Below are 26,011 nucleotides of genomic sequence, written 5' to 3'. Positions count from 1 at the left end.
CATTTTAAATGTTTAAAGGGACAGAGATTATGTTTTAATAAATATTTTTATTGTCATTTTCATTTGAGAAATAGTAATATTGTTTTTGTAATATATATGTATTGATTTAGTAAAGCATATGCAAATCATCTGTGAGACAGCCATTTTCTTTTTCCCTTTAATAAACCATTACCGATTTGAGTGCGAGTTGAGAGTACATGAAAGCGACATCAGGGAAATATAACTCAGTAAATAAATGACCAAGTCTAATTTTTTTGGCTCATTGGTTTGATTTGTTTATCTTTATCTGCTTATAGGACTTGTGGGGAAAAGCTGATGTAGCTTTGGATCAAATTTATGAAGCAATATAGAAAATTCTTAAGGGTTCACAAACTATAAAGGAACACTGTATGTTCTAAAAAAACTGAGATAGATACATTTATAATAGATATGAGAGATAGATAGATACTGTAGATAGATAGATAGATAGATACTGCAGATAGATAGATAGATAGATAGATAGATAGATAGATAGATAGATAGATTGATAGATGGATACTGCAGATAGATAGACAATTGGAACAGACAGATTACATGAGTTGCTGTATTAGTGACAATTGCTTAGTAAATATTGGCTACACTGCCTACACAGGTGGATTACCAGGTATGTTACATTGTTTGCTATTAGTTAGCAATGGAATAATTTGCCTTTCATACAATTAGCGGATGTGGGCACGCGAGTGTCACACAATGAGAGGTAAAGAGGTTGAGGCATGTAATAATGTGAGGTGTGTACTGTATGAGAGGCCCTCCTATGGGTGTGAGGTGATGAGCACTGACAGTGTTACAAGTTGCACATTCCGAGGATTCCAGTTGTTTAGCATGGCACTCATATGGGAAGGGCCTTCTTATGAGGTGTGGATCTTTTTTTTTTTTTTAGTTCCACCCCTTGATTTATAAAGAACACTGAGAAGATCTGTAATTATTCACACAGCAGCTTACAAGGTCAGTGCCACATTTATTTCATACTTTAGAAAAGTAGATTATTACAATATCAAGTGTGTATTGTAGACTTTTATGCATGCTAGTTGCTGTCACATTATGAGATGATAGAAGCAAGTTTATTGGATGGATAGATAGATAGATAGATAGATACATAGTGTAGCATAAAGGTAAAACTGCAAGTATACTTCACAGACGTGAGTTGAGCCACAATGTAGAAAATACATAATTTCAGAAAGTGTGAACTGACAGATGGATTTTAGAATGGAAACAAGCAGGAGATTCCTTTTATAAACATTGTAGATATGTAAGAATAGGATGGTTGGAATAAATTACAAATAGGGAGAAACTCAATAGTAACTATGTAGCTTATGCTGTTCTTCACTATGTACAGGGACTGAGGGTAATGACTGATAGACTGTAGCAACTAGATGAAACATCATGGAGTGTTCCCTGGCAATAATGTATGACATTTCCTGGAAAAAAACATAATCTCGATGTATCTTATCTATCAGTATTCTCTCTGGGAAACATGAAAAACTTACAATTCCTCCTTAGGAATAGTGTGAAGACTGGAAATGAACCCTTTTGTCCCAAGAGAAGCAGTGGGGTGGTCACACAGGAAGTATTCCATGGGTACTCCAGAGTGGGAGACACTCTTAGCAACAGCTCTCTCCTCTGGTTGATAGAAGCAAATTTCGATCAGGGGCATGAGGAATCCTGATGGCACATCCATTTTCATAATTTTCATAGTTTAACTATTCACAGAATGGAACTGTGGCTGGAAACTGATATAGTCTAACCTAGCTACCAAAGCATCACAGCAGTCATTTACACAGAAAGGTATGCATTTAGGGCAGTGTAGACTGGTTGAGCTGATTTTTATGTAGTTGACTTAGAGCAAAATGTATGGAATGCCATTTGTTATTTTAAGAATATGTCACTCATACCAGCATTTTACCAGCTGAAATAAAATTGAGGGAGTAATACAATACATGCTAATACTACATCTATATGTAATTATTAGTCAGAAATTGGGGAAAACCGCAAGTCAGTCTCCAAATAAATTTCAGGGACCATGCTATATGGCGGTGTGATTGTTAACATGGGTGAATCCATAGTGCAGCAGAGCCTGCTTTATACGTTTTTATATAGCAGATCTGTAGACTCGCTTTATAGAATTATTTTAGTACAACTAGGCGCCCTCCATAAGAAGATATAGTATCCCCTGAATCCTGACCAAGGCCTCTCACACAGTTAAGCCAGGGGGCAATCACCATGTAACAACTGTCTGCAGATGAGGTGCTGGCTTAGCTATAATCCTAAATTATGTCTCACAGCCTGTTTAAAAGGTTGAACATTACATAGTTACATAGTTAATACGGTTGAAAAAAGACATAACGCCATCAAGTTCAACCAAGAGATAGGTGGGGACACGAATCCCAGAAGAAAGTGAAGAATCCCAGAAGAAAATGAACATTGATTTATAGGATGGCTACCTTACATCTGTGAGCCTTGGAGACAGATCTTGTTAAGAGTTCATTTGCATATCCTCTTCCCAGAATTCCCAGAGAAGTGTTGCCTGGCCTATAAGACTCCTCATACCGTTTAGGCGCTCACTATAAGGAGATATATTACCACCCGTTACCCTCTCTCTCTATATATATAGTATATGGAAATTCAATATATATATATGTAACTTACAGGTATGTGTATTTTAAGACTAATGCTAATATAGACCAAGTTTTTATTTTCCATGTATACTGACCTTTTTTGAGAAGACCAAATTTATGACCATTTTTTATTGCAGTCCCTGTATATATATAATATGTATGCATTAGGGTGTTTCATTTTGTAATGGAAAAAAGGGATCCTGAAACTGCAGTCGTTTTTAGACCAACCTCCTAGGTACAGGTGTGAGAGTAGTAATAAAAGTGATCAATGTGTGCAACCCCTAAATATTATCCAATCTTGAAATTTAGCATATGAAGTCATATGAAAATCACATCTTTGGAAAAATGAAACACTGAATTATTTAAAAAAAAAATGATTTTCAGATGGTCATTAATTGAATTAGTTGTATAGGCAGAGGATATTCAAAAGAACAGCTCACAAGTTCTGTTTTTCATCAGAGATGTCATTGATTTGCCATGATTATTGTTCCTCATCTTCCCACATTATTTAGCAGACAGGGCTGACATGTAGCAAAGTCCATAGAGATGACCTCCTCTGTGTTTGTGTGTAGCCTGTGTTTAAAAGTCATATTTATTGTATTTCAGCATTTTGCTGAATGTGTAGTATGAGTTTCCCGGAATATATACTGACTTGAAGGGGATTTTTGCACTAGCAGACAGAAGTAACAGTACGGTGCACTTTGTGTGTCTGTGTCACGGGAAGGACACAGCTGAGCGTGGGGAGATATGTTAAGTGAGCTTCACAACCAGGGTGTGGTTACTTGTTGGCAGAGCTTCCTTTTTCGTTTCATTTCTTATTTTGGCTGTATGATCAAGTGGGTCAGTAAGTGATACTATGGGGTTAAAAACTGATGAGCAGGGAGGAGGTTACGAAAGGGGAGGTTTGAAGTTCACAGTAACAGGATGGGGGCCTGCTCATGGGTCTGCTAAATGCTTGAGCCTTCCTCTGCTACATACAGTAAGACTGCTTCCGAGACAAGACTACTTATCATATACATGGCTGTTTAGAAGAGGAGAAAGCTATTACAAAGTATGGATTCTAGTTGGGACACGAGATTTTTTCTGCTGTGACAAGTATCTATTTGGACAGAATACTTTTCTCTAAAGCGATGACTTCCTCTTCTTTATAATTCTTCAATGTCTGCATTTATTGCAGCGCTTGGAGTCCTACAATGTGAGAATTTATGAGATGGCTTGTTTTAACGTGCAGTCACAGGAATATGATTAGGACATTAGAATGAGTTGGCTTCATTCAAGCGGCCACTCATCAGCATCCAACCAGCAAACTTACATACTGTATATGTGTGTGAGCTATTAAGTACACTTTCTACACAGATGATGAGAGTAGTCTAATGCATTTTATAACATGATTGATCTACCCTTTCAGATATAAAACATGTCACGGTATGTGGAACGGAAGAAGTCCTGGTGGCAACGATGCTGTTCTTGTTGCTCCAGAGGGGAAGATGTTGAGGATTATGTGAGAGGACCTGGAGGACCAGGACCAGGACCAGGCAGACCCTCTGACAGAAATACAAATGGAGACTACTCTGGAGAAGGCGACAGAATTCCAGATAGAAACACTGAACCAGGACGCAACAATGATGATCTGCCAATGCCCACAGGTAAGAACTAACCTCTACTTATATTTTCATCTATTAATTTAACCTTGCCTGTAATGGTGAATAAATTCTAATTTACACCACTAAGCTCCTGAACCACCTTTACTGAGGTCTGCCAATGTTTGAATTTTCAGGCACATTACAAATTCAAAGTGTTGACTTACTTAATTCTCGGAACTCGGAAAATCGCAAGTCCCATCACACTGATGAGTTTGAATGTGATGAACTAATTGTAAGGAGAGGACAACCCTTCCAGATCTGTGTCACCACCCAACGTCCTTTTAATCCTAAGAGTGACCAATTCTGCATCATTATGCATTTAGGTGAGTTTTTTGCAGGTTTGGATATTAAAGACATAATACAACAGAGCAAGCTATTAAATGTACTGTTTGAGTAAAAGCCCCATTATACCCATATAACCGTTTAATAGGATTAACAAGGTGTACTGAGTCACTAGGAGTTTACCTGCTTAAATTATTTTATACATAGAAATCACTACGTTATAAATTCTTACATACGAAGTATGTGTTTCATAGGCTATGCTTGGTTTTGGGTTTATGATCGCTTACTGAGTCACACCACTTCTGCCCAAGTTTTAAGGAGTTCTCAGTATGAAGATATGTGGATAATTACTGCTATTGATAATAAAGGACTTGCTCATAACTTCCTTGTCCTTAAAATGACGGCTCATGATGAGGAATGAAAATTATGCTGTGCTGTGATGAATCTCAAATGATAACCTCCTAGGTTGAGTAAAGATGGTAATACACATGCATGGAAGTACGAAAAGAAGAAAAAAATGAAGTAGCACTGAGATGAAAAATTCCCCCCCCCCCCCCCCCCCCCAAAAAAAAAGGGTGCATGCCTCCAGGAACATAGATAGATCTAAGCTCTCACCAGTCCACAAAGAAAACGAAGAAAGCAGCACTCCAGTGCAAAAGGATGGTTACTCACCCAATGTCAGCCAGCAAAGAGTCAGCTGCTCATATGACCTTCTATTCAGATGATCTCTCATTGATCAGTATAAAGAATTGTTTGCCGTTAATTGATCGTTAATTGGCTGAAATTGTCCAATTTGATCACCTTTAATGTGTAGGGATACCTCTTTCTCCGGTGCCATTCCCTGCACCACCTCCTGCCGCTGCTTGTTTACATACCTGCATGTGATTGCTGCAGTCTGTAAAAGAGCAGCAGCAGACAGACCGGACCAGCGTCACAGAGAACGGCACCAGAGAAAAAAGTGGTAAAAGTATCTTTTTTTTTTTACACCAGTTAGGGGCTTGCCCGGGACTTTTAATATCCTCCTTTAACTCCTTTTCAATCCTGAGTAAAATACATCCTACTATATCTTATGATAACATGGTATGGAACTATGTGCGACACGTAACCGATTGACGCTGGTTGTCATTCTCTTTCAGCAAATTCCCAACCGATCACTGTACCATTTGTCAATGAATTTGATGAGGGTGGCTGGGGATGTCAAGTGTCTGAAGATAGCGGACAAAAAGTTATACTATGGGTGAACACCTCTGCACAGGCTGCTGTGGGAAAATATCAGCTCAGTGTTAGAAGTGGCGCAGGAACCTACAATGACTCTAACCTGAATGTCTACATCCTGTTCAACCCTTGGTGTCGCAGTGAGTATGAACCATTGCATCTTTTCACTGTTCCTGCTATTCATTCGATTGCATTCCACTCCCATTTCCCTTTATCTACTGTAGAATGCCAAGAATTTTGTTTTCCTACATTAATAACTTTTTCCTTTGCTTATAGTGGATGCTGTATTTATGGACAATGAAGCATGGAGGCAAGAATATGTTCTCAATGAAATTGGAAGAATTTACTATGGCACAGAACATCAAATTGGAGAACGTTCCTGGAATTATGGACAGGTAAGGCTACTTTCATACTTGCGCTAGGTGCGGATCCGTCTGGTATCTGCACAGACGGATCCGCACCTATACATGCAAACGATGGAATCCGTTCAGTGCGGATCCGTCTGCATAACAGCTTTTTCAGATCTGAGTTTTCACGATCGTGAAAACTCAGATCCGACAGTATATTCTAACACAGAGGCGTTCCCATGGTAAAGGGGACGCTTCAAGTTAGAATATACTAAGAACTGTGTACATAACTGCCCCCTGCTGTCTGGCAACACCCGATCTCTTACAGGGGGCTGTGGTCCGCACAATTAACCCCTCAGGTGCCGCACCTGAGGGGTTAATTGTGCAGATCTCAGCCCCCTGATCGGGTGCTGCCAGGCAACAGGGGCCAGATCCCCCTCCCTCCCCAGTATTAAAAGCATTGGTGGCCAGTGCAGCCCCCCCCTCCCTCCCTCCCTCCCCAGTATTAAAAGCATTGGTGGCCAGTGGGGCCCCCCCTCCCTCCCCAGTATTAAAAGCATTGGTGGCCAGTGCAGCCCCCCCCTCCCTCCCCAGTATTAAAAGCATTGGTGGCCAGTGCGGCCCCCCCTCCCTCCCCAGTATTAAAAGCATTGGTGGCCAGTGCGGCCCCCCTCCCCAGTATTAAAAGCATTGGTGGCCAGTGCAGCCCCCCTCCCCAGTATTAAAAGCATTGGTGGCAGTGGCCACAGGCTAACAACCCCCCTCCCCCCCATCATTGGTGGCAGCGGAGCGGCATTTCCGATCAGAGTCCCAGTTTAATCGCTGGGGCTCCGATCGGTTACCATGGCAGCCAGGGCGCTACTGCAGTCCTGGCTGCCATGGTTACTTAGCTTATACTTACCTGCGCTGTCTGTGGCCGGCCGGCGCTCCTCCTACTGGTAAGTGACAGGTCTGTGCGTGATAAAAACTACTACCAATAGCGAATGTGCCATCAAAGATGTTTGACAGAGGAAGGGGCCTCCTTTTGTCAAACCATTGGTGCCCCTCTGGGGTGTGTGTCACTGGGTTACTAACAAATGCCTACACATCAGCTATAAGCATTTGTTTCTTAGGCCATGCATACTATGTATTACAAGGTATTATGTAAGCGATCAAGAAATCACAGCTTTAAGTCCCTTTGGGGGACAAAATAAGTAACATGTTTAATTAAGTTTAACAAAAACAACATGTAACAAGACTGCAAACGTATATGGCCCAGGACCTCTGAGGCCAGTGATCACGTGTTGGGCTCACACATGTTTTTTTTTTTTTAACTAGGAGTGGATCCAAAAAGAAGGAAAAAATAAAGGAAAGGCTGATCCTTCTCTTATTTTTCCTTTCCTGTGTTTGGCTCAAACAACTGTTGCAAAAACTGCATGTGTGACTCCAGCCTTAGGAATCGAACATGCAGTTTTATGTGACATTTTTTGGTGCATTTTTTTTTTATCCAAAGACAGATGTGAACTATCACTTCAACTGAAAACGCACCATTGACATATAGCCTTTAATTCAATTATTGAAACTCGACAATTCACAGTTATTACTGATAACCGATCAAGTTACAGAGAGCTTAATATGCACAGTTGAAGGATATAGCCAGTCACTTACAATTTGTTGGGGGGACTTATCCCAAATATTCATCTAGTACTTGTGTCTTAACTTGGTGACAGGGAGATTTACATAGGTGATAACTATAAGTTTGTGTTAAGAGAATTGTCCCTACAATCATCCTTTACTTCTCCTGCCTGACTGTGGGGCAACTGACAATATAAAGAGTGTCCTCTCTCAGCGATGGCTTTCCACTGCTGATCTGCTATAAAGCCCTAAAGACATACACCTCCCAATGTGTTCCCCCTATGTTTATACCTTAAGAGTTCATCATGGAGATGATGTTAGTGAGTTATGATAACATGCAGGATGTTAAATCCTGCACCATAGATGCTGGCAGCCTGATGTTCAAGCATGTGACACCTCTGGATGCCATCATCTATGGTGCAGGATGTTTGACTATCTACCTGTAGTATCCTGCATTGAATCATAAAAAAATCATGTGGGGGCATTTTTTTCAGGGAAGTTTAGGGTGAATTTAAGGAGAGTTGGTATAACTTGAACTTGGAACAATCACCAACAATTGGTGACTGACTATAACCTCAAGCTTTACACATTACTGCAGCTTAAATTAGAAGTGATTTTTTGGAGTTTTAATTATTGAATTAAAGGTTATATTTTAATAGGGTGTTTTTCAGTTTGCAGTTGATTTCTATGATTAATTTGAACTGTGACAGCGAAGTCAGGAGTGGATTCAAAATGAATGGGAAATATTACGGAAGGACTTGAACGCCTCGTCCTGCTGAATTCACTTTCTTTGGCTCAAAAAAAAACTCCATGAAAATCTTCTAATTGTTGCCTGTGCAGTAGTTCTCCCAGTGACCCACTATGCAGGCAACTGCTGATGCCCTCATTCTCTGGAATGGGGCATCAATGTAGGTCTCCACCTAGCAGGTGTCCGGGGCACTGCCGTGGAGAGCAAAGGCACTGAAGGAGACACAGTGCTGGTGTAGTTTTGTGCCTCGATTACTGTTTGTTCTCCTGTACCCTCAGGATCATTTTCAAATACTGGACCCCTACAATCATAAAGAGAAAGTCTATATTAGACTACTTTCACACTGGCGTTTTGGCTTTCCCTTTGTGAGATCCGTTTCAGAGCTCTCACAAGCGGTCTAAAACGGATCAGTTTTGCCCTAATGCATTCTGAATGGATAAGGATCTGCTCAGAATGCATCAGTTTGCCTCCGTTCCGCTTCCATTCCGCTCTGGAGGCGGACACCAAAACGCTGGTGTCCGCCTGACGATGCGGAGGCAAACGGACACAATAGAAAACAGATTCCGATGACTTTCAATGGTGTTCAAGACGGATCCGTTTTGGCAATGTTAAAGATAATACAAACTGATCCGTTCTGAACGTATGCAGACGGTTGTATTATCTGAACGGATCCGTCTGTGCAGATCCATGACTGATCCGCACCAAAAGCGAGTGTGAAAGTAGCCCTAGTCTTTCTAGGATAACAGTATAACATGGGAAAACTCCATGGCTTTGTGTTTTTCACTATGGTAAATCTGCACTGTTCAGATATCACACAAACTTTCTGTTTGATAGCTGAGTTTTTTTTTGGCTCATGCAGGTTTTACATGGCATATGTGATTTCTATGGCATGTATGCTTTATTCTAGCCTCATTTTTCTCCATTTATACAGCTCTGTAAAACTCTTGCAAAGAAAGTGATTATGATTTATACTTGAGACTGCATTTGAGTCATTTGGAAAATAAGCATGCTGTGAGAACACCAAGAACATATATTGGTAAAAAGTTTCCTGTAATTAAGTAATACCTATAATTACATAGCATTCTTTTTAACCTACAGTTTGATAAGGGGGTTCTGCAAGCTGTACTGTACATACTGGATCGTGGAGGTATCTCACCTGCATCAAGAGGCGATCCCATAACTGTTACCCGAGTTATATCTGCTATGGTAAGAATTTTAATTAATTTTATTATATTGTCCTAGATGCATACAGTAATAGAAACAGGAATGAGAAAAAGCTATGTTTGCTTTCTAACCCTTGACATAAACCTTTCTCCGTCCACCTTGCAGGTGAATTCCATGGATGATAATGGTGTTGTTGCTGGAAGCTGGTCTGGTGAATATGCTGATGGTGTAAATCCTGTTGCTTGGGTAGGCAGTGTGGATATTCTGCTCCGGTATCACCAGACTGGAACCCCTGTAAAATACGGCCAGTGCTGGGTATTCGCTGCTGTTACAACAACAGGTAGATACAACTAAGATGATTATTCTAGATGGAAACCAAACTTATTTTCAAAGATCAGAGCCTTAAAGAGGACCTTTCCCCGGTCTTGACATTACAGTATTAGTACCTGGCACTGTAGGACATGTTGAGAAGATGTCCCCATACCTATTTTTTTCTATGGGCTACTTTCTTTTCTCCCTGGCTGTGACGCGCTCCGCTGCGATTGGACAGCTCACCTTTAGGGAGAATAAGACACCCCCTGAGAAACACAGCCATCTCCTCCTCCCTGTACCAATGGTATGGATTACCATACAGGGCGGGAAACCAGAACGGGGGGCACAGCGGGGAAACGGAGCAGCCCATAGGAAAACAAAATAAGAACGAGAACGTCTCCTTAACATGCCCTACAGTGCTAGGTACTAATACTGTAACATAGTAACATAGTTTATAAGGCTGAAAAAAAGACATCTGTCCATACAGTTCTGCCTGTTATCCTGTAAGTTGATCCAGAGGAAGGGAAAAAAAAACTGTGAGGTAGAAGAAAAAATTCCTTCCCGACTCCAATCAGGCAATCGGATACCTCCCTGGATCAACGACCCCTCTCTAGTAGCTATAACATGTAATATTATTACACTCCAGAAATACATCCAGGCCCCTCTTGAACTCTTTTAGTGAACTCACCATCACTTCCTCCTCAGGTAGAGAGTTCCATAGTCTCACTGCTCTTACCGTAAAGAATCCTCTTCTATGTTTGTGTATTGTAATGTCAAGACCAGTGAAAGGTCCTGTTTAGGGGGGGGTTTCCCATCTCAGACAATGGGGGCATATCGCAACCGCACCTACAATGAGAACGGAGCCAGGAAATGAACGGAGGGCGCATTGCTATTGCCGTCTGCCCCATAGAAATGAATAGGAGCATGGGCCGCGCATGCGCAGTGCGCTCCCATTCACGTCTATGGCAGCAGCGCTTGGTGGTGGATGGACCCCGGGAAATCCGGGGTCCTCCAGCCACAGCGCTCACGCTTCGTTCTCGTTGTAGGTGCGGGTCCCAGTGGTAGGACCTAGCGATATGCCCCCATTGTCTGAGATGGGAATACCCCTTTAAAGGGGTGATGAGATGGCGTCTCGCCAGTATTTTGCCACGTATAACATGCCTGCAAGCAGAGTCTTATCTGCTCTTGTCTTCTTTCAGTGCTCCGTTGTCTTGGAATCGCAGGACGTACGATTACCAATTTTGCCTCAGCTCATGACACTGATGGAAATCTAACATTTGATGTCTACTTTGATGAAAACATGAAGCCATTGGAGGATAAAAACAGTGATTCTGTCTGGTGAGCATCCAAATAATTATATACTTTATGATACATGCATAGTGTCTTAGCGTCATAGTGTCTAGAGTGTCTTTTGCATAAGCATACAGTGAAATTTCTGAAAATTCCACCCAAAATTGCACTGAAAAAATGCGATGAACATCAAGAAGAAGAGGACAATCTGTAACAGAAAATCTGGTCTAGACAAATGTGTAGTCTTTTGCATAGGTTGTACTATATATACCCAAACCATTATTGCCTATTATCTGTGGAAAGCAAGCAGATTATCCCTTTAGGAGTACGTGTACTAACATTGACATGTATCTATCAAGGAATTATCACTGTTGGAATGACTGCTGGATGACCCGCCCTGACCTGCCATCAGGATACAGTGGATGGCAAGCCATTGATGCCACACCTCAAGAGACCAGCAATGGTAATTGACAGTCATGTAGTCTTTCTCTTTGATCTGTTTGCTTGTATTACAGAAAGATTTCTAATCTCAGCCCTGCTATACACCTCAAACTTATTACTTGTGCGTATGTCTCTCATTTTTAGGTATATACTGCTGTGGTCCTTCTCCTGTCCTTGCCATCAAGAATGGTTTAGTCAATATCAAATACGACACTCCTTTCATTTTTGCAGAGGTAATTATATGTGAATATACTGTATATGACCTGTAGTTTTCATTAATAACTCAATGCAATTTTGTGATACTGTTTACTATTAAATGGGTTTTCGGGAGTAGAATGTTGATGACCTATCTTCAGCACAGGTCATCGATAGCTGCTTGGTGACGCAGCACTCTGGTATGAGCTGCAGCCTCTTCCTAGATCAGTGGCATCACGTTCATCAGTCACCTGACCTATGTGCTGCTCAGTCCCTTTCAGGACCGTGGCCTCTTCACCTTGTCGTCGTCCCCCCCCAAAAATTTAATAACAGTTATATGTACCCCAAAAATGGTACTAATAAAAACTACAGGTTGTCATGCAAAAAAACACGCCCTCATACAGCAATGTAGATGGAAATATAAAAAACTTATGGCTGTCAGAAAATGGCAATGCAAAGAAAATAAACATTTTTACCAAAGGTTTTTATTTTTTTTAAAGTAATAAAACAAAATAAAACTATACTAATTTTGTATTGCTGTAATCACATTGACCCACAGAATATCCTTGTCATAGTGTAATATCAAAACCCCCAAATCCTTGGTTACTTTTTTCAATTATGTCCCACAAATAATTTTTTCGCCATTTTAAAAGACATGCTAAATTAAAGGGTGCCATTAAAAAATACATCTTTCTCGCCCAGTTTCCTTGGGGGACACAGAAGACCTTGGGTATAGCTCATCTCCATAGGAGGCGTGACACTAAGTGAAAACTGTTAAGCCCCTCCTCCACAGCTATACCCTCAGCCTGGAGAGAGAGGCTGCCAGTTTTTGCTTAGTGTCCAAGGAGGCAAGACACTCCCTGCTACTGCAGGGCTGTTTTCTCCTTTGTTGTTTTTTAAAAATTTTTTTTTTTTTACTTTTTTATTTTCTTTTGTTCCAGAATACGGGACAACAGAGACGCACTAGACCTCTCTGTTTCTCCCGGGGTTGAGCTGCGCCAGTGCCGGTATCCGCACTGCTGCCTCCCCCACAGAAGGCAAGGTGGACCAGGGCAGCCCAGCTCCCCTGCATCCCGCCAGCGTAAGGGTCGCCCGCACGCCAAGTCCCTCTTCCAGCGTCCTGCCACTACGGTGCCAGTAGCTGAAGGGGCGACCCTGCTGGAACGGACCGAGGGTGAAGACGGCTGTGGTGAGAGAGTGGCTTCTCCAGCCCTACGACCCCCTCCCCCCCACCCCGGTCTCCTGCTTGACTGACCCCCATACTGGTCTGGCCACCCTAGTTTGTTTTATTAGTTCCCTCTCCTCCCCTCCACTATAGGTGCATCCACTGAGGGGTTATGCTGGCGTCCCTATCATGCCGCCCAGGGAGCTGCCTCTCTCCTTGCAGGGTCCCCCATCCCCCCCCTATCGCCTTACCGGTGCGCAGGCATCCCTCCTTGAGACGGCTCAGGGCCTGGGCCCTCTCCTGACTGCTGCGGCGTAGGGCCCTTGTTTCCGGTCCGCGGGGTGGGCTCCCGCGGCCGGCATGACTGCGGTGTTCAGCGGACCCCGGCCGACCGCAGGTGCTCGGAGAGGCTGTCTTCCGGTCGGTCGGGCGCCGCAGAAAGGTTCTATCCCGGGCTCCTTCTTCCGGGCCCCCTGATTCTCCGGCCCGCGGGGTGGGCTCCCGCGGCCGGTATTGTGCATGCGCCGCTTCGCTCCCTCCAGATCCCGGCCGGTACCTCCGGGCACCGCAAACTTTAGGCCCCGGCTTCGCGGCCTACTAGGCCGCAATATTCCGGCCTCGATTGGAGGGGGCGGGCATTCGCAGGCGCGAATTCTTCCCGCCGGAGGTCCCCCCGCCCCCAGGGGATCGCTGCACCGCCCTCAGGTCCGATCTGTATTAACCTCTTGGACGCTGACGGCTGCCATCTGGAGGAGACCCTGGGATGGCTAGCCTCTCAGTGAGGCTGTGCTCTTATATGGTGGCCCCTTCCTGCCTAAAAGAGGCTGTGTTTTACAATAATAAATAGAAAAAAAAAAAAAAAAAAAAATTTAAATAAAATAAAAAATATAATAATATTAATAATGAAGTGTGAATATATATCATATATATGAAATATCTGTATTTTATGTTGGCTGCGCAGGATACTGCAGCCTGACCTTAGAGCGCTGGCCGTATGCCTGCCCCTATTCTATAGGTGGCATGTTGCGCTCCGTGGCACTGGCCAGGTATACATGTTTCCCTTTCTAGGCGGACCCTTGCCCTCTCCTGGGGTACGGCGCTGGCCAGGTGCAGGCCGCCTTTTTCTATAGGCAGAATTAGTCGCCCTCTCCAGTCGCGGTGCTGGCCATGTGCATGACCCCCCATTATAGGCGGCATACTGCACTCTCTCTGGCTGCGGGCTGGCCTTGTGCATGACCCCCTTTCTGTAGGTGGAATACTGCCCTTTTACCGCATACGATGCTGACCATGTGCACGACCCCCTTCCATAGGCGGAACGCTGCACTCTCGCTGGATTTGCTACGGCCATATGCGTGACCCCCTTCCATAGGCGGAACGCTGCACTCTCGCTGGATTCGCTACGGCCATATGCATGACCTCCTTCCATAGGCGGAACGCTGCACTCTCGCTGGATTCGCTACGGCCATATGCATGACCTCCTTCCATAGGCGGAACGCTGCACTCTCGCTGGGTTCGCTACGGCCATATGCATGACCTCCTTCCATAGGCGGAACGCTGCACTCTCGCTGGGTTCGCTACGGCCTTATGCATGACCTCCTTCCATAGGCGGAATGCTGCACTCTCGCTGGGTTCGCTACGGCCTTATGCATGACCTCCTTCCATAGGTGGAATGTTGCACTCTCTCTGGCTTCGCTGCTGGTCATACGCATGACCTCCGTCCAAAGGAGGACTGCTGCGCTCTCTCTCTCTGGATTCGCTGCCGGCCATATGCATGACCTCCGTCCATAGGCAGAACGCTGCACTCTCGCTGGATTCGCTGCCGGCCATATGCATGAACCGGCCATGGGCATGACCTCCTTCCATAGGCGGAATGCTGCACTTTCCGGATTCGTTGCCGGCCATACGCATGACCTCCGTCCATAGGCGGAATGCTGCACTCTCTCTGGATTTGCTGCCGGCCATGTGCATGAACTCCTTCCATAGGTGGATTGCTGCACTATCATTGGATTCGCTGCCGGCCATGTGCACGACCCCTTCCTTGGGTGGTGTGCTGCACTCACTGGAATCGCTGCCAGCAATGAGCATGTATCCTTTCCTCAGGCGGCATACGCACAACACCGCTGACTGTGGTTGTTTTCTCGCCAGTGCGTTGCTGGCCATGTGCATGTCCCGCATCCTTGGCGGGGTGCTTGCATTTTTGCTGGATGCGGTGACGGCCGTGTGCATTACCCCGCCCCTTTCTGGGTGGAATACTGCTCTTTCGCCGGATGTGTTGCGGGCCATACACGGCCCTCCTCATCCATGGGCGAAAAATTTGCACCCTCACGTGACCCATGGCTGTCCGTGATATGCTGTGCGGGATTCTTGCATGTTCTCCTTCATTGTGGAGTAGTTGCACTCTCACAGTATTCGGTGTTAGGTGGGTTATTGCGCACTCGCTTAATGGTTGGATAACCCCGTGCATGTCCCCCTTTCACTGGGCGGACCTCCCTCCTGCGTTCCCGCTGGGTACTGTGCGGCCATGTGATTGGTCACCTTCTGGGCAGACTATGGTATGTTCTACTTCTCTGAAGTTGTTACTGGCCTTGGGCATCCCCCCTTTGGGACGGGCCTTTGCATTCTTACCAGCTGCAGTGTTGCCAGATACGTTTCCCCCTTTTCTGGGGGGCCTGCCTGCATTTCCATCGCATGCCATACTGATGTCTTGTGCATAACTCCCTTTCAGGTTGCACTTTGCACTTCCGTTGATACTGTTGGACTCTGTGGCTGATCCCCTTCACTGGGTGTCTATTTTTTTGCGGTGAGCGGTATTTCTGGTGCACTCTGTCCGTTGTTTGGGCCGTGTATGCCTTCTCCTCCCATAGGTGGGTTGGCCTTCTCACTGCTTGCGGGGCTGCTCGTACGTATGCCTCACTTCCTCCTGCGACATTCCCTCTTTTTCTCTTGGGATGTGGTGCTTGTCACGGGCCTTGCGCTCTTCTCTAAAGAGATCATTCTGTCCACCTGTGTAACCCTTGGGTGCTGTCATACAAGCATTAAAAGAATGCCATTGTATTCAAAGGTGTATTCCTTAGATATAGTAGATGGGCTCTACTGCTCTCTACTTCGCCGAGCTGGGTGGTGCTCGTTTCTCTGGTTTGGCCTGTATATTGTGGTCCCGTTGGTCGGCATCCACCATGTCCGTTGGCCTTTCCACCTGGGGAGTGTTCGTGGTTCTTTGATAGGTGCCCTTTCGTTCTCCCGTGCACTCGCTTCCCGGCGCAAGTGGTCACTGGGTCGAGAGTGCCGTTTGCAGTGCCACTCGTTTTCGGCGTTGGCTCTGGCGGGGCTGCTGTTCCCTCGCCTGCTACTGTTTCCTCCTCTTCGGGTGTCGTGCAGTATGAGTCTTTTCTTTTGGCGCCCCCTCCGCGCTTCAGGCTGGTCCGCTACCGGGTTCGGGCCGCTTTTCTCGGGATGGTCACCCAGCTTCTCTTGGGTGCTCGCTTACCCAGGTCCGTAGGACCTCCACCTTGGGTTCTTCAGGGTACTCGCCTTCTGCGTGGCAGTGAACCGGGCGTCTCAGTGAGCGGGGTTCTGCCTTTGAGCTGTCCTATGGCTTCCCTGTTGCCCACTCCTCCTTTCGGTTGGAGGGTGTTATGCCGGCCTCTGTCTCGACTGCCTTTTCTCGCCGGCTCTGCTTGGCTCCCGCTCGGTTCGGCTCGGCTCCCTCCGGTGTGGCTTTTGCCCCGGCCGCGCTTCAGTGGCGGTTCCTTCACTGCCCTCCCATCTGGGGAGAGCTTGGTTGTTCATGTGGATGGTTCTGATGTTCCTCTTGGCCTCGTACTGTCTCCCTTGTTCACTCTGGCTGTAACTTGGGAGGAACCCCCATTCGGTCGAGATTGTCATTAGATCTCCCACACCGGGACTGTAGGACGTCTTCCTGTGGTGGCTACATCGACATGGACTTTAGCCTGTCTTGTCCTGGCGGTTACTGGGCGGACCCTTCGGTTCCTTTCCGTCTGTCCTTCTGCTCCCCCACTCCGGGTGGTTACAGGACAACGTTGCTCGGGGGCCGACGGGACCAGTTTTTGCCGACCGTACTGCCCGTGTTTCGGGTCTGCGCCTGTTCGCATTGGGTTTTCACCCGCTTGCCCAGGCGACTCTTGCGTGCTCGCTAGTGTTCGCTCCTAATGGTTCTGTCTTTCTCCAGTCCGACCTAGATCTGGGACTGGGACTCTGTTGCTTGAAGTGTCAAGTGTCGGCGCTGTCCTTCCCCTTTCAGCGTTCCCCGGCCCTCTGGGCCTGTCAGGACCCTCTTCCATGGAGCGGCTTTGGGGTTCCCTTGTACTGCCCCTGGGTACCGCCCTGGGCATTGCATACTGGGCTCTTGGCACTCCAGTCTTTCCCTTGGAGCCGTTACAGAAGCTCTCTCTACTCCTTCTGTCCTGTACGGTTATGTTTCCGTAGCCGTCGTGTCTCTGGCGGGTGCCTGGGTGGCGGCCCTTCTTGTTCCGGGCCTTCTCTTTCCTCAGGACAGGGCTGTTCTCCATCCCGTCTCTTCCTTCCTTCTGAAGGTGGTGTTTGTCTTTCATTTTGACGAGGCTTTCGTCCTCCCCTTTCCACCCCCGGGAACGGACTCTTCTTCAGATTTGGGAGTTGTTTGGGCCTTGCGGTTTTTACTTGGAGATCTCCGGCTCTTGTCGACGTTGGGTCACTTGGTTTTCTAGGAGGTCCGCGCAACGGGTTGGTGGCCTCCGGGGTGGCTTTCCTCCGCTTTCTCACTGTGGTTATTGCTGTGGTTACCGCACCAAGGGCAGGGTTCTGCTTTTGGTGTCTCCGTTCATTTCACCAGAGTTGTCGGTGCCTCCTGGGCCGGAGGCATTTGGCTTCGGCCATGCGTCTGTGCGAGGCGGTCACTGGTCTGCCTTACAGCGTTCTACAGGGTGCCTACTCTGGCTTCGGCAGGTGCTGCCTTGGGCCGCCTGGTCTGCGGGCGGCGGTTTCTTGATGCCTTCGGGTGCTTCGCCTTGGTGCTGTGGTCCCTCCCCCTTTTGGACTGCTTTTGAACGTCCCAAGGTCTTCTGTGTCCCCCAAGGAAACTGGGCGAGAAAACGAGATTTTTGTATAACTTACCAGTAAAATCTCTTTCTCGCTCTTTCCTTGGGGGACACAGCACCCACCCATTCTTTGTTTTTCTCTACACGGTTTCCGAGTTGTTTTACCCGTTGGGTAGTTGGCTTGTTGGTTCCACTTTTGGACTTTGCCTTTTTTCACTACTTGGACACGCAACTGGCAGCCTCTCTCTCCAGGCTGAGGGTATAGCTGTGGAGGAGGGGCTTAACAGTTTTCACTTAGTGTCACGCCTCCTATGGAGATGAGCTATACCCAAGGTCTTCTGTGTCCCCCAAGGAAAGAGCGAGAAAGAGATTTTACTGGTAAGTTATACAAAAATCTCGTTTTTCCCGCAAAAACAGAAAATTTAAAAAGTGACTAAACTTTTATTCAATAATTTTTTTTTTAAATGTCCCAAATGCCCTAAAAATAATATTTCTAATATACCAATTGATTTTGACTTTTTACCAAATAAATTTCCACCTAAAGCTCTGATTTCAACAGCACTTTAAATTCACTATATTCACACATCGCTGACTTGTCAGTGGAGTACGAACTCTGCACTGTATCAATGGGGCCACAACGAACAGTGTATGGACAGGAGCACACATGGCTGCTCCTGCTTGTGACCCCTGAGGTTGGATATATACTGGCATACTGTAGCACATCAGTACCCTGTAACAATGTGCTATGCCAGGACTGGCTGAGCGGGCTCCTGGCTGTGCTGGCTTCGCTAAACTAAAAGTCCTGCATGTAAGATTTAGTAATCAGTAAAAAGTCAAAATCAATTACCATAATAAAGTATATTAGAAAAAATATTTTTAGGTAATTTGGAACATTAAAAAAAAAAAGTTGAATAAAAGTTTAGTTACTCTTTAAAAAGTTATTACTATTGGAATGTGGGGAGGAAAAATCAGAAATGCAAAAACGAGAATAGGCCCAGTCCTTAAGGGGTTAAGTTTATTGTTTGTTTTATATTTGATTAAGAAATTTTGTGAAATTAAATAAAATGAATAATCCAGGGATACATCATCTTCACTTGATCTGTTCTAACTGTGCAACTGTCACCTGTAATCCCACAATCCACTGTCTCCAGATAAATGAAAATCTGCAAAACAAATGTGAAGGAAACACGGCACAATTAAAGGGTTTATCCAAAGTATAAAACATGCCCCCCAATCCCCAGGCCCCTCATATAGATCATACTTACCCCGTTCCCTGGCCCCTGCATTGCTCCTAACCCCGGCACGGCCGCTGCTGCATCTTCCCGTTGCGCTGATCGAAACATCTGACGACAGGGGGAGCAACCAATAGCAGGCCACGACGTGGACAAGCCTCCCTAGCATCGTAAATGACTCTAGGGAGGCTGGAGATGCAGCGGCACCCATGCGGGGATCAGGAGCAACATGGGTGCTAGGGAGCAGGGTAAGGATAATCTATATGAGGGGCCTGGGCATTGGGGGACATGTTTTCATGTTTTAGACTTTGGATAACCCCTTTAAAATTTAGTACAAGTAAAGCAAAGGAGTTGAAAGTTAGTCAATATTTAATGTTGAATTCATCAGTGAAATATTGCAAATTGAATTTTCCTTGAATGAGCAGCTTGTAGAAGTGAACATAGACTGAGCTGTTTATTGTGTGCAATGCAGGTGAACAGTGATAAGGTCTTTTACCAAAGAATGGAAAATGGGAAATTTAAGCAGGTCCATGTGGAGGAACGCGCAGTTGGACATTGTATCAGCACCAAAGCAGTGGGATCCAATGCAAGAGAGGACATCACTTATCTGTACAAACATCCAGAAGGTAACCAGATGACATCTTCAGCATTAATAGAGGCTGGACTGAGAATACTTGGAGTAGAATAAATACAGAGTAGTTTAGATAAATCATACAGTTTGAGTTATGTAGTGTTTTCCAGTTAGAACAGTTACTTTATTATTTCACCTGTATTCATAACATATGGGATAAATGTCATATTATTGCAACAACCAGATTTTATATAATAAGCGCTCGCTATTTTTCATGAGGAATCTCTCCTAACTTACACCTTTTCACCACCAGGATCCGCAGAGGAGCGTAAGGCAGTGCGCACAGCTGCACAGTATGGTGATAAACCACTGGCAGATGTGGAGGCAGCAGATATAGGAGATGTCTCTCTTAGCGTTGAGTCACAAGATGGTGTATCCATGGGCAGTGACATTCATGTTCGTATCTTATTGAAGAATGGTAGCGGAAGCCGTCGCACTGTGTCTTTATCCATGGCCATTGCTGTTATGTATTACAACGGAGTCTGCAAAGAGTCATTCAAGAAAGAAGATTGTAATGTATTGCTGAACCCAGGAGAAGGTAAGTGGCACCCTGTCATTTTTTTATTATATTTTTTGCATATTCCTAAATATATTCGTGCAAATATAAATTCTGTCAATATATACTGTGTATATATATATATATATATATATATATATATATGCATGTGCTTGCAGTATTATGTATACAGTGTTAAGTAATTATTAGGATATTAAACTTTTGAAACTTTGGGTGTAACTGCAACAACCCATGTCGTACTGACAAGATCCAGCAGGTTATAACATGGGAAGTTGTTGGTTAGGCTTCAGTTTGCTTGTGTTCAGAGGTGGACATTCTATATGTGCAACCTGAGCAGAAAACATGGGATCAGTAAATGAGGGGCCTCCTGCCACCTTAAAAATGCTATCATTCTACATTGCTTGTCTGCTGTCTTGTTATACTTGAGAAATAGATTTTAATCCCTTCTCCAATTTCTGTTGTATAGCCAAGACAGTGGGAATGACAGTGGCTTACAGTGAATATCGTACACAACTTGTGGATCAGTCAGCCATGATGTTAACCGTTTCTGGAATTGTCAAAGAATCTAGCCAGAAATTAGCCAACCAGCACACATTCAGGATACGGACCCCAGATCTCATTATCAAGGTATCAAAGCTTCTATACTTATGTATTTGTCATGTGTATAAATGAAACTTTATAATAACTATAGCAAGGGCTAGCCTAGGACACAAGATCAGCCTAGGCCATCAATGATCCAACAGAAGGTAACCCTGTTTGGAGCCAATCACTGCTAGGGTCTATTTATTATGGGATGATTCATAAATAAATTATTAGATTTTAGCAATGATATGTTCTGGGTGTGCAATGATAACATGAAAGATTACCATGCAATCAGGAGCTGATGTGCACAAGCTCTGTGTGGACTGAAGGTGCTCTCAGGCGCATCTCCAATGGTAGACCCAAGGGACCCCATTCTAATACTGCCAGGTGTGTCTTAATTTCCCTACAGCCACAATGTGGTGGTCAGAGCAATTGTCATTGTTCTAGCTCCTGAAAGTAGTTCTATTAGTAGAATTGAGAAAAATTCTGCAGAGTGGGTAATAGTCACAGTGTATATTATGAAGCACCTAGAAGTGCAGAAGAGCAGGAACAAATCAGTATATGTGCACTTTTACAGTTGGAGTGGCCAAACTATGGAATGCCCTACCCCAAGAACTGGGAATGGTAGTCAGCATTTAAAATAGGGCTCTATGATTATCTAATGGATGCTTAGCAAATGGCATTGAGGCATAATTAATCTAAAAAGTAATCTGTATAATTCATACAGAAAGGTTGCACTTGATAGACCTGGGTCTTTTTTTCAACCTATGTAACTATGTCCCTATGTATAAGGTAAAAACAGTAAAGATAGCAGTATTGTATTAGCTCATACTGTGAAATAACTGTTACAGGTCCGTGGTGAAGCAACTGTTGGTCAACAAATTGTGGCAGAAATCATATTCCAGAACCCTCTCCAAACAACTTTGCACAATGGCCGCTTCCACGTGGAAGGGCCTGGACTGCAAAGGCCAAAGGTTGTACAAGTTGGGTAAGTAAATCACTCAATTTATTTTATTCTCATTTTTGTGTACATGAGTTAGTGTTCTACACATCACTGGTACACAACAGAGTTAAAGCCAGGTATGAGTCAATAAGGCCTTACATCCAACTGATGGAAATGTGGTTCTACACAGCTACAGTTGACAGGGTTCACAACATCATTCATCTAAAAAATGGAAAGCATTCTGTACATTTGAGAAAAAGGGATTTTTTTTTAGATTTTTTTTTTACTGGCAGGGTCGTTAGACCACACATAAACTGCCAAAGTACATGACATTGGCTGCTCCTTCCTTACAAGGAAACATATCAGTAGGTAAACCTCTTAAAGGGAACTTGCCACATTAAACATGGTGTTTGAGCTTTTCCCATAAAACTATATAGTCATCTGCTCAGCTCCTCCTGCTGTATAACATGTTACTGGCAGGTTACACTGCATTTTCATAGTGATAGATCCAAGTGCTTTATAGAGAGCTAAACTGAGACTAAATTGATACAGTTCATCAAGTCTATCAAGCTCATCCTCCAGGTCACCAACAAGATATTTTCAAATAATAACATAATGAGCAGGTTATTTTCCAAACCTGCTCTTCCTCCATCTACCATGTTATATGATGTATGCTGAGTCTGACACTATATACTCGTACTTTCTTCTACAGAGATATTGGGCCATTGAAGACTATTTCCATCACAGAACGATTTACACCTCGACGTTCTGGCAAGCGTCAGCTAATGGCAAGCTTTGAGAGTGATGAGATGAGTCAAGTACATGGAGTCACTGAAATAATGGTACAATGAAGACCTTATTTTGAGCCAAATCCAGTTTTATTCGGAGCCAACCCGTATTAATTTGTCAGTATTAATTAATACCATGGGAACTCTATATCCTCCTCGGACTGAAAAAAACTACTGAATATTTCTGTTTTCGTTAATCAATCTTTCTAGTATATCGAGATATCCAAAAGGACTAATGTGACGTGTGGTATTACATTTGTGACAGTGGACACCTACCAGAATCCTAGCAGAAAACGCTGTAAGCGATCTCTGTAATCTGATTTAGGAACCCAACCAATAAGATGTCTTACATATAGCTCACTAAAAAGAAATCTAGTCACTCACAATAGTATTTTTTGGAAAAATGTGTCCCTTTCTAGTTATGTGGTATTCACAGATGAATAAGGACACGTATAGCAGAGGAAACAAATGTTATTACAATTGAAATGTACACTCACTGCAAATTATTTTTGTATCTATTTGTCATACTTTGGGGTAATATATTAAATTATATAATAGGATATGCAATATCGTCAAACTGTGAGCCTTTACCCATCATTCTGAAATCTGTACATACCTGTAGAAACTAACAATTAATGTATAGTTCTGACATACTTATTATATTTATTATTTCAATGAAGAAACTAAAAGTTGTTTATACCAAAAGGGCGAGGTTATAATCATTCTGCATACTCCTTTGCCCATCCTGTATTACACCCATTTTTTGCCATTGACAAATACCTTGACCAAGAAGCTGGTTACTTGACATACATAATGTATGTCCTCTAGAGAAACATTAATTTTTTTATAATATGAAGGCAATACTGTTCTAATATTCTATCATTAAGTTATACTCCCACAAGGTACAGATGTAGCAGAGCTGTACTAGGCAATTGGAGAAAGCTATTGTGCTAGGTTTACCTGCAGTCCTGATATATACATTGTACTGTACTAACAGTATAGTTATCTGGTAATTATGGTATGCCAACTAAGAGAGACAGTCTCTACACCTGTATATGCCATATATGTATTATAGGGAGTACCACATTGTTTTACCAGTCTGTATCCACGTACAGTACGTGACTGATATGTGACTGCATAGACAGACTGTGATGAGAAAAAGCACTGGATTTAACTGTGCACTTTTATTTGTTAAATATATTTTTGTTTCAATAAATATTTTATATTAATCTCTATGTGTTTTGTATGGTTTGTTTTGTGAATTAATTCTATGGTTGATTGAAAGTATAGCATACATTGTACTGACCGGAATTTTTGAGGAGAGAAAAAGGATGCTGTATGGCTTGTGATGAGAGATCTGTCTCTAACTGGCTACCTCTGCTGCCAAGGCCAACAGCTTCAAATAGAAATCCTATTTACATTACTCTGTTCCAACAGAGTGATGTCTAATTTGCTATGTGGTCACTGAATATAACATATAAAGGTTTCATTATGACAGCTGAAAGAAAAAGTCTGGTACCGTGTTAGCCAATAGAAAAATAGTTTAGTGCTCTCATTAAACAGAAGAAGCTACACTTTCCTGTGGCTAAGCATTTCCAGGACACAATGTAGAACACATGAAAGTTCTCATATTAAAAGGTAACTTCAAATTCAAAAAAGCCAGAAGAATTTGGGAATACAAATTTATAACACTGCTTGACACTTTGAATACTGGACTGAATTTGTCCCCGGGATTTATGACACACTGCATAATCTAAAGAGTCTTCTATAGACATAGTCGGGGCACCAGGTCTCTGAGATAACATCAATTTAGAGACCATAAAACTTTCACACCCCTTATCTGTAAGATAATTAAGGACTCATTCTCAAGATCTTTAATATGTTGCTCTGTTTTTTTTTCAAATGTCCATTCATTCCCCCCATGCCTCTGTTCTTATTGTATATATATTGCTGTTTCTTCATATATTCTTGCAGTACGCCTGATGAAAGCTCGCTATGTAACATCATTACTACTATTTTTGTTAGCCATTTAAAGGTATCAAACCTGCAATACTCTTATTTTGTTTCTCTTAGGCCTCTTTCACACTTGCGTTGTCCGGATCCGGAGTGTACTCCATTTGCCGGAATTACACGCCGGATCCGGAAAAACGCAAGTGTACTGAAAGCATTTGAAGACGGATCCGTCTTCAAAATGCTTTCAGTGTTACTATGGCAGCCAGGACGCTATTAAAGTCCTGGTTGCCATAGTAGTAGTGGGGAGCGAGGGAGCAGCATACTTACCGTCCGTGCGGCTCCCGGGGCGCTCCAGAATGACGTCAGAGCGCCCCATGCGCATGGATGACGTGCCATGCGATCACGTGATCCATGCGCTTGGGGCGCCCTGACGTCACTCTGAAGCACCCCGGGAGCCGCACGGACGGTAAGTATACTGCTCCCCCTCTCCCCACTACACTTTACCATGGCTGCCAGGACTTTAGCGTCCTGGCAGCCATGGTAACCATTCAGAAAAAGCTAAACGTCGGATCCGGCAATGCGCCGAAACGACGTTTAGCTTAAGGCCGGATCCGGATCAATGCCTTTCAATGGGCATTCATTCCAGATCCGGCCTTGCGGCAAGTCTTCAGGATTTTTGGCCGGAGCAAAAAGCGCAGCATGCTGCAGTATTTTCTCCGGCCAAAAAACTTTCCGGTCCGGAACTGAAGACATCCTGATGCATCCTGAACGGATTTCTCTCCATTCAGAATGCATTAGGATAAAACTGATCAGGATTCTTCCGGCATAGAGCCCCGACGACGGAACTCTATGCCGGAAGAAAAAAACGCAAGTGTGAAAGAGCCCTTAATGAGAGCACTAAACTATTATGACAGCTGGCACAGCAGTTTTTATACACCCTGCTTCAGTATACAGTCTAGGGTAGAGATCTAATATTTAAAGCATACCTATCGTAAAAAAAATAATAATCGGGGATCGGGGTGTTTACAAAAAACATAGTGCCAAGTAAAGGTGAACTATGGGCTACTGGAAGGCGAGGGGGTTGCTGCATTCCCCGAATAAATGATGTAACAGAAATTTCATGTTGTTATAATTGTGTTCACAGGTGCCACTGTTCTGAGCCTACCATCGGCGGCTGCTTGTGGGACAGATTTAGGGCCGTTTCTTGGTATGGTAATTCGCTGGTCCCAGTACTTTGTGTATCTTTGCAGCGGATTCTT

At 44.1% G+C, this 26,011-nt stretch overlaps 1 protein-coding gene across 4 annotated transcripts; it reads left to right on the top strand.

Moving 5' to 3' along the window:
* The first annotated feature begins 944 nt into the window (after nucleotides 1-944).
* Nucleotides 945-24,034, top strand: TGM1 (transglutaminase 1). 4 transcript variants are annotated; one of them, XM_044273218.1, is made up of 15 exons: nucleotides 945-984; nucleotides 4,063-4,300; nucleotides 4,432-4,620; nucleotides 5,716-5,934; nucleotides 6,071-6,189; nucleotides 9,602-9,709; nucleotides 9,833-10,007; nucleotides 11,179-11,317; nucleotides 11,629-11,732; nucleotides 11,855-11,943; nucleotides 19,811-19,964; nucleotides 20,223-20,507; nucleotides 20,953-21,113; nucleotides 21,920-22,056; nucleotides 22,724-24,034. In XM_044273218.1, the coding sequence occupies exons 2-15, from the start codon at nucleotides 4,072-4,074 to the stop codon at nucleotides 22,860-22,862; spliced, it is 2,247 nt and encodes a 748-aa protein (XP_044129153.1). In that variant the 5' UTR covers nucleotides 945-984; nucleotides 4,063-4,071; the 3' UTR covers nucleotides 22,863-24,034. The 4 variants fall into 4 exon arrangements, with proteins under 4 accessions (XP_044129153.1, XP_044129136.1, XP_044129160.1 ...); XM_044273201.1 differs by lacking the exon at nucleotides 945-984 and adding an exon at nucleotides 3,581-3,705; XM_044273225.1 differs by lacking the exon at nucleotides 945-984 and adding an exon at nucleotides 3,614-3,633.
* Nucleotides 24,035-26,011: the final 1,977 nt, after the last annotated feature.

Source organism: Bufo gargarizans, chromosome 1 (genome assembly GCF_014858855.1).
Source record: "Bufo gargarizans isolate SCDJY-AF-19 chromosome 1, ASM1485885v1, whole genome shotgun sequence".
Lineage (NCBI taxonomy): Eukaryota > Metazoa > Chordata > Amphibia > Anura > Bufonidae > Bufo > Bufo gargarizans.
Note: the sequence above shows the minus strand (reverse complement) of the source record. Positions and strands in the feature narration are given on the sequence as shown.

Excerpts from the sequence above, each read along its gene's own strand:
- TGM1 (XM_044273218.1), top strand. The coding sequence starts at position 4,072 with ATGTCACGGTATGTGGAACGGAAGAAGTCCTGGTGGCAACGATGCTGT. Across the intron at positions 10,008-11,178 it reads CGCTGCTGTTACAACAACAG|TGCTCCGTTGTCTTGGAATC; the intron begins GTAGATACAACT and ends GTCTTCTTTCAG. Across the intron at positions 20,508-20,952 it reads ATTGCTGAACCCAGGAGAAG|CCAAGACAGTGGGAATGACA; the intron begins GTAAGTGGCACC and ends TCTGTTGTATAG.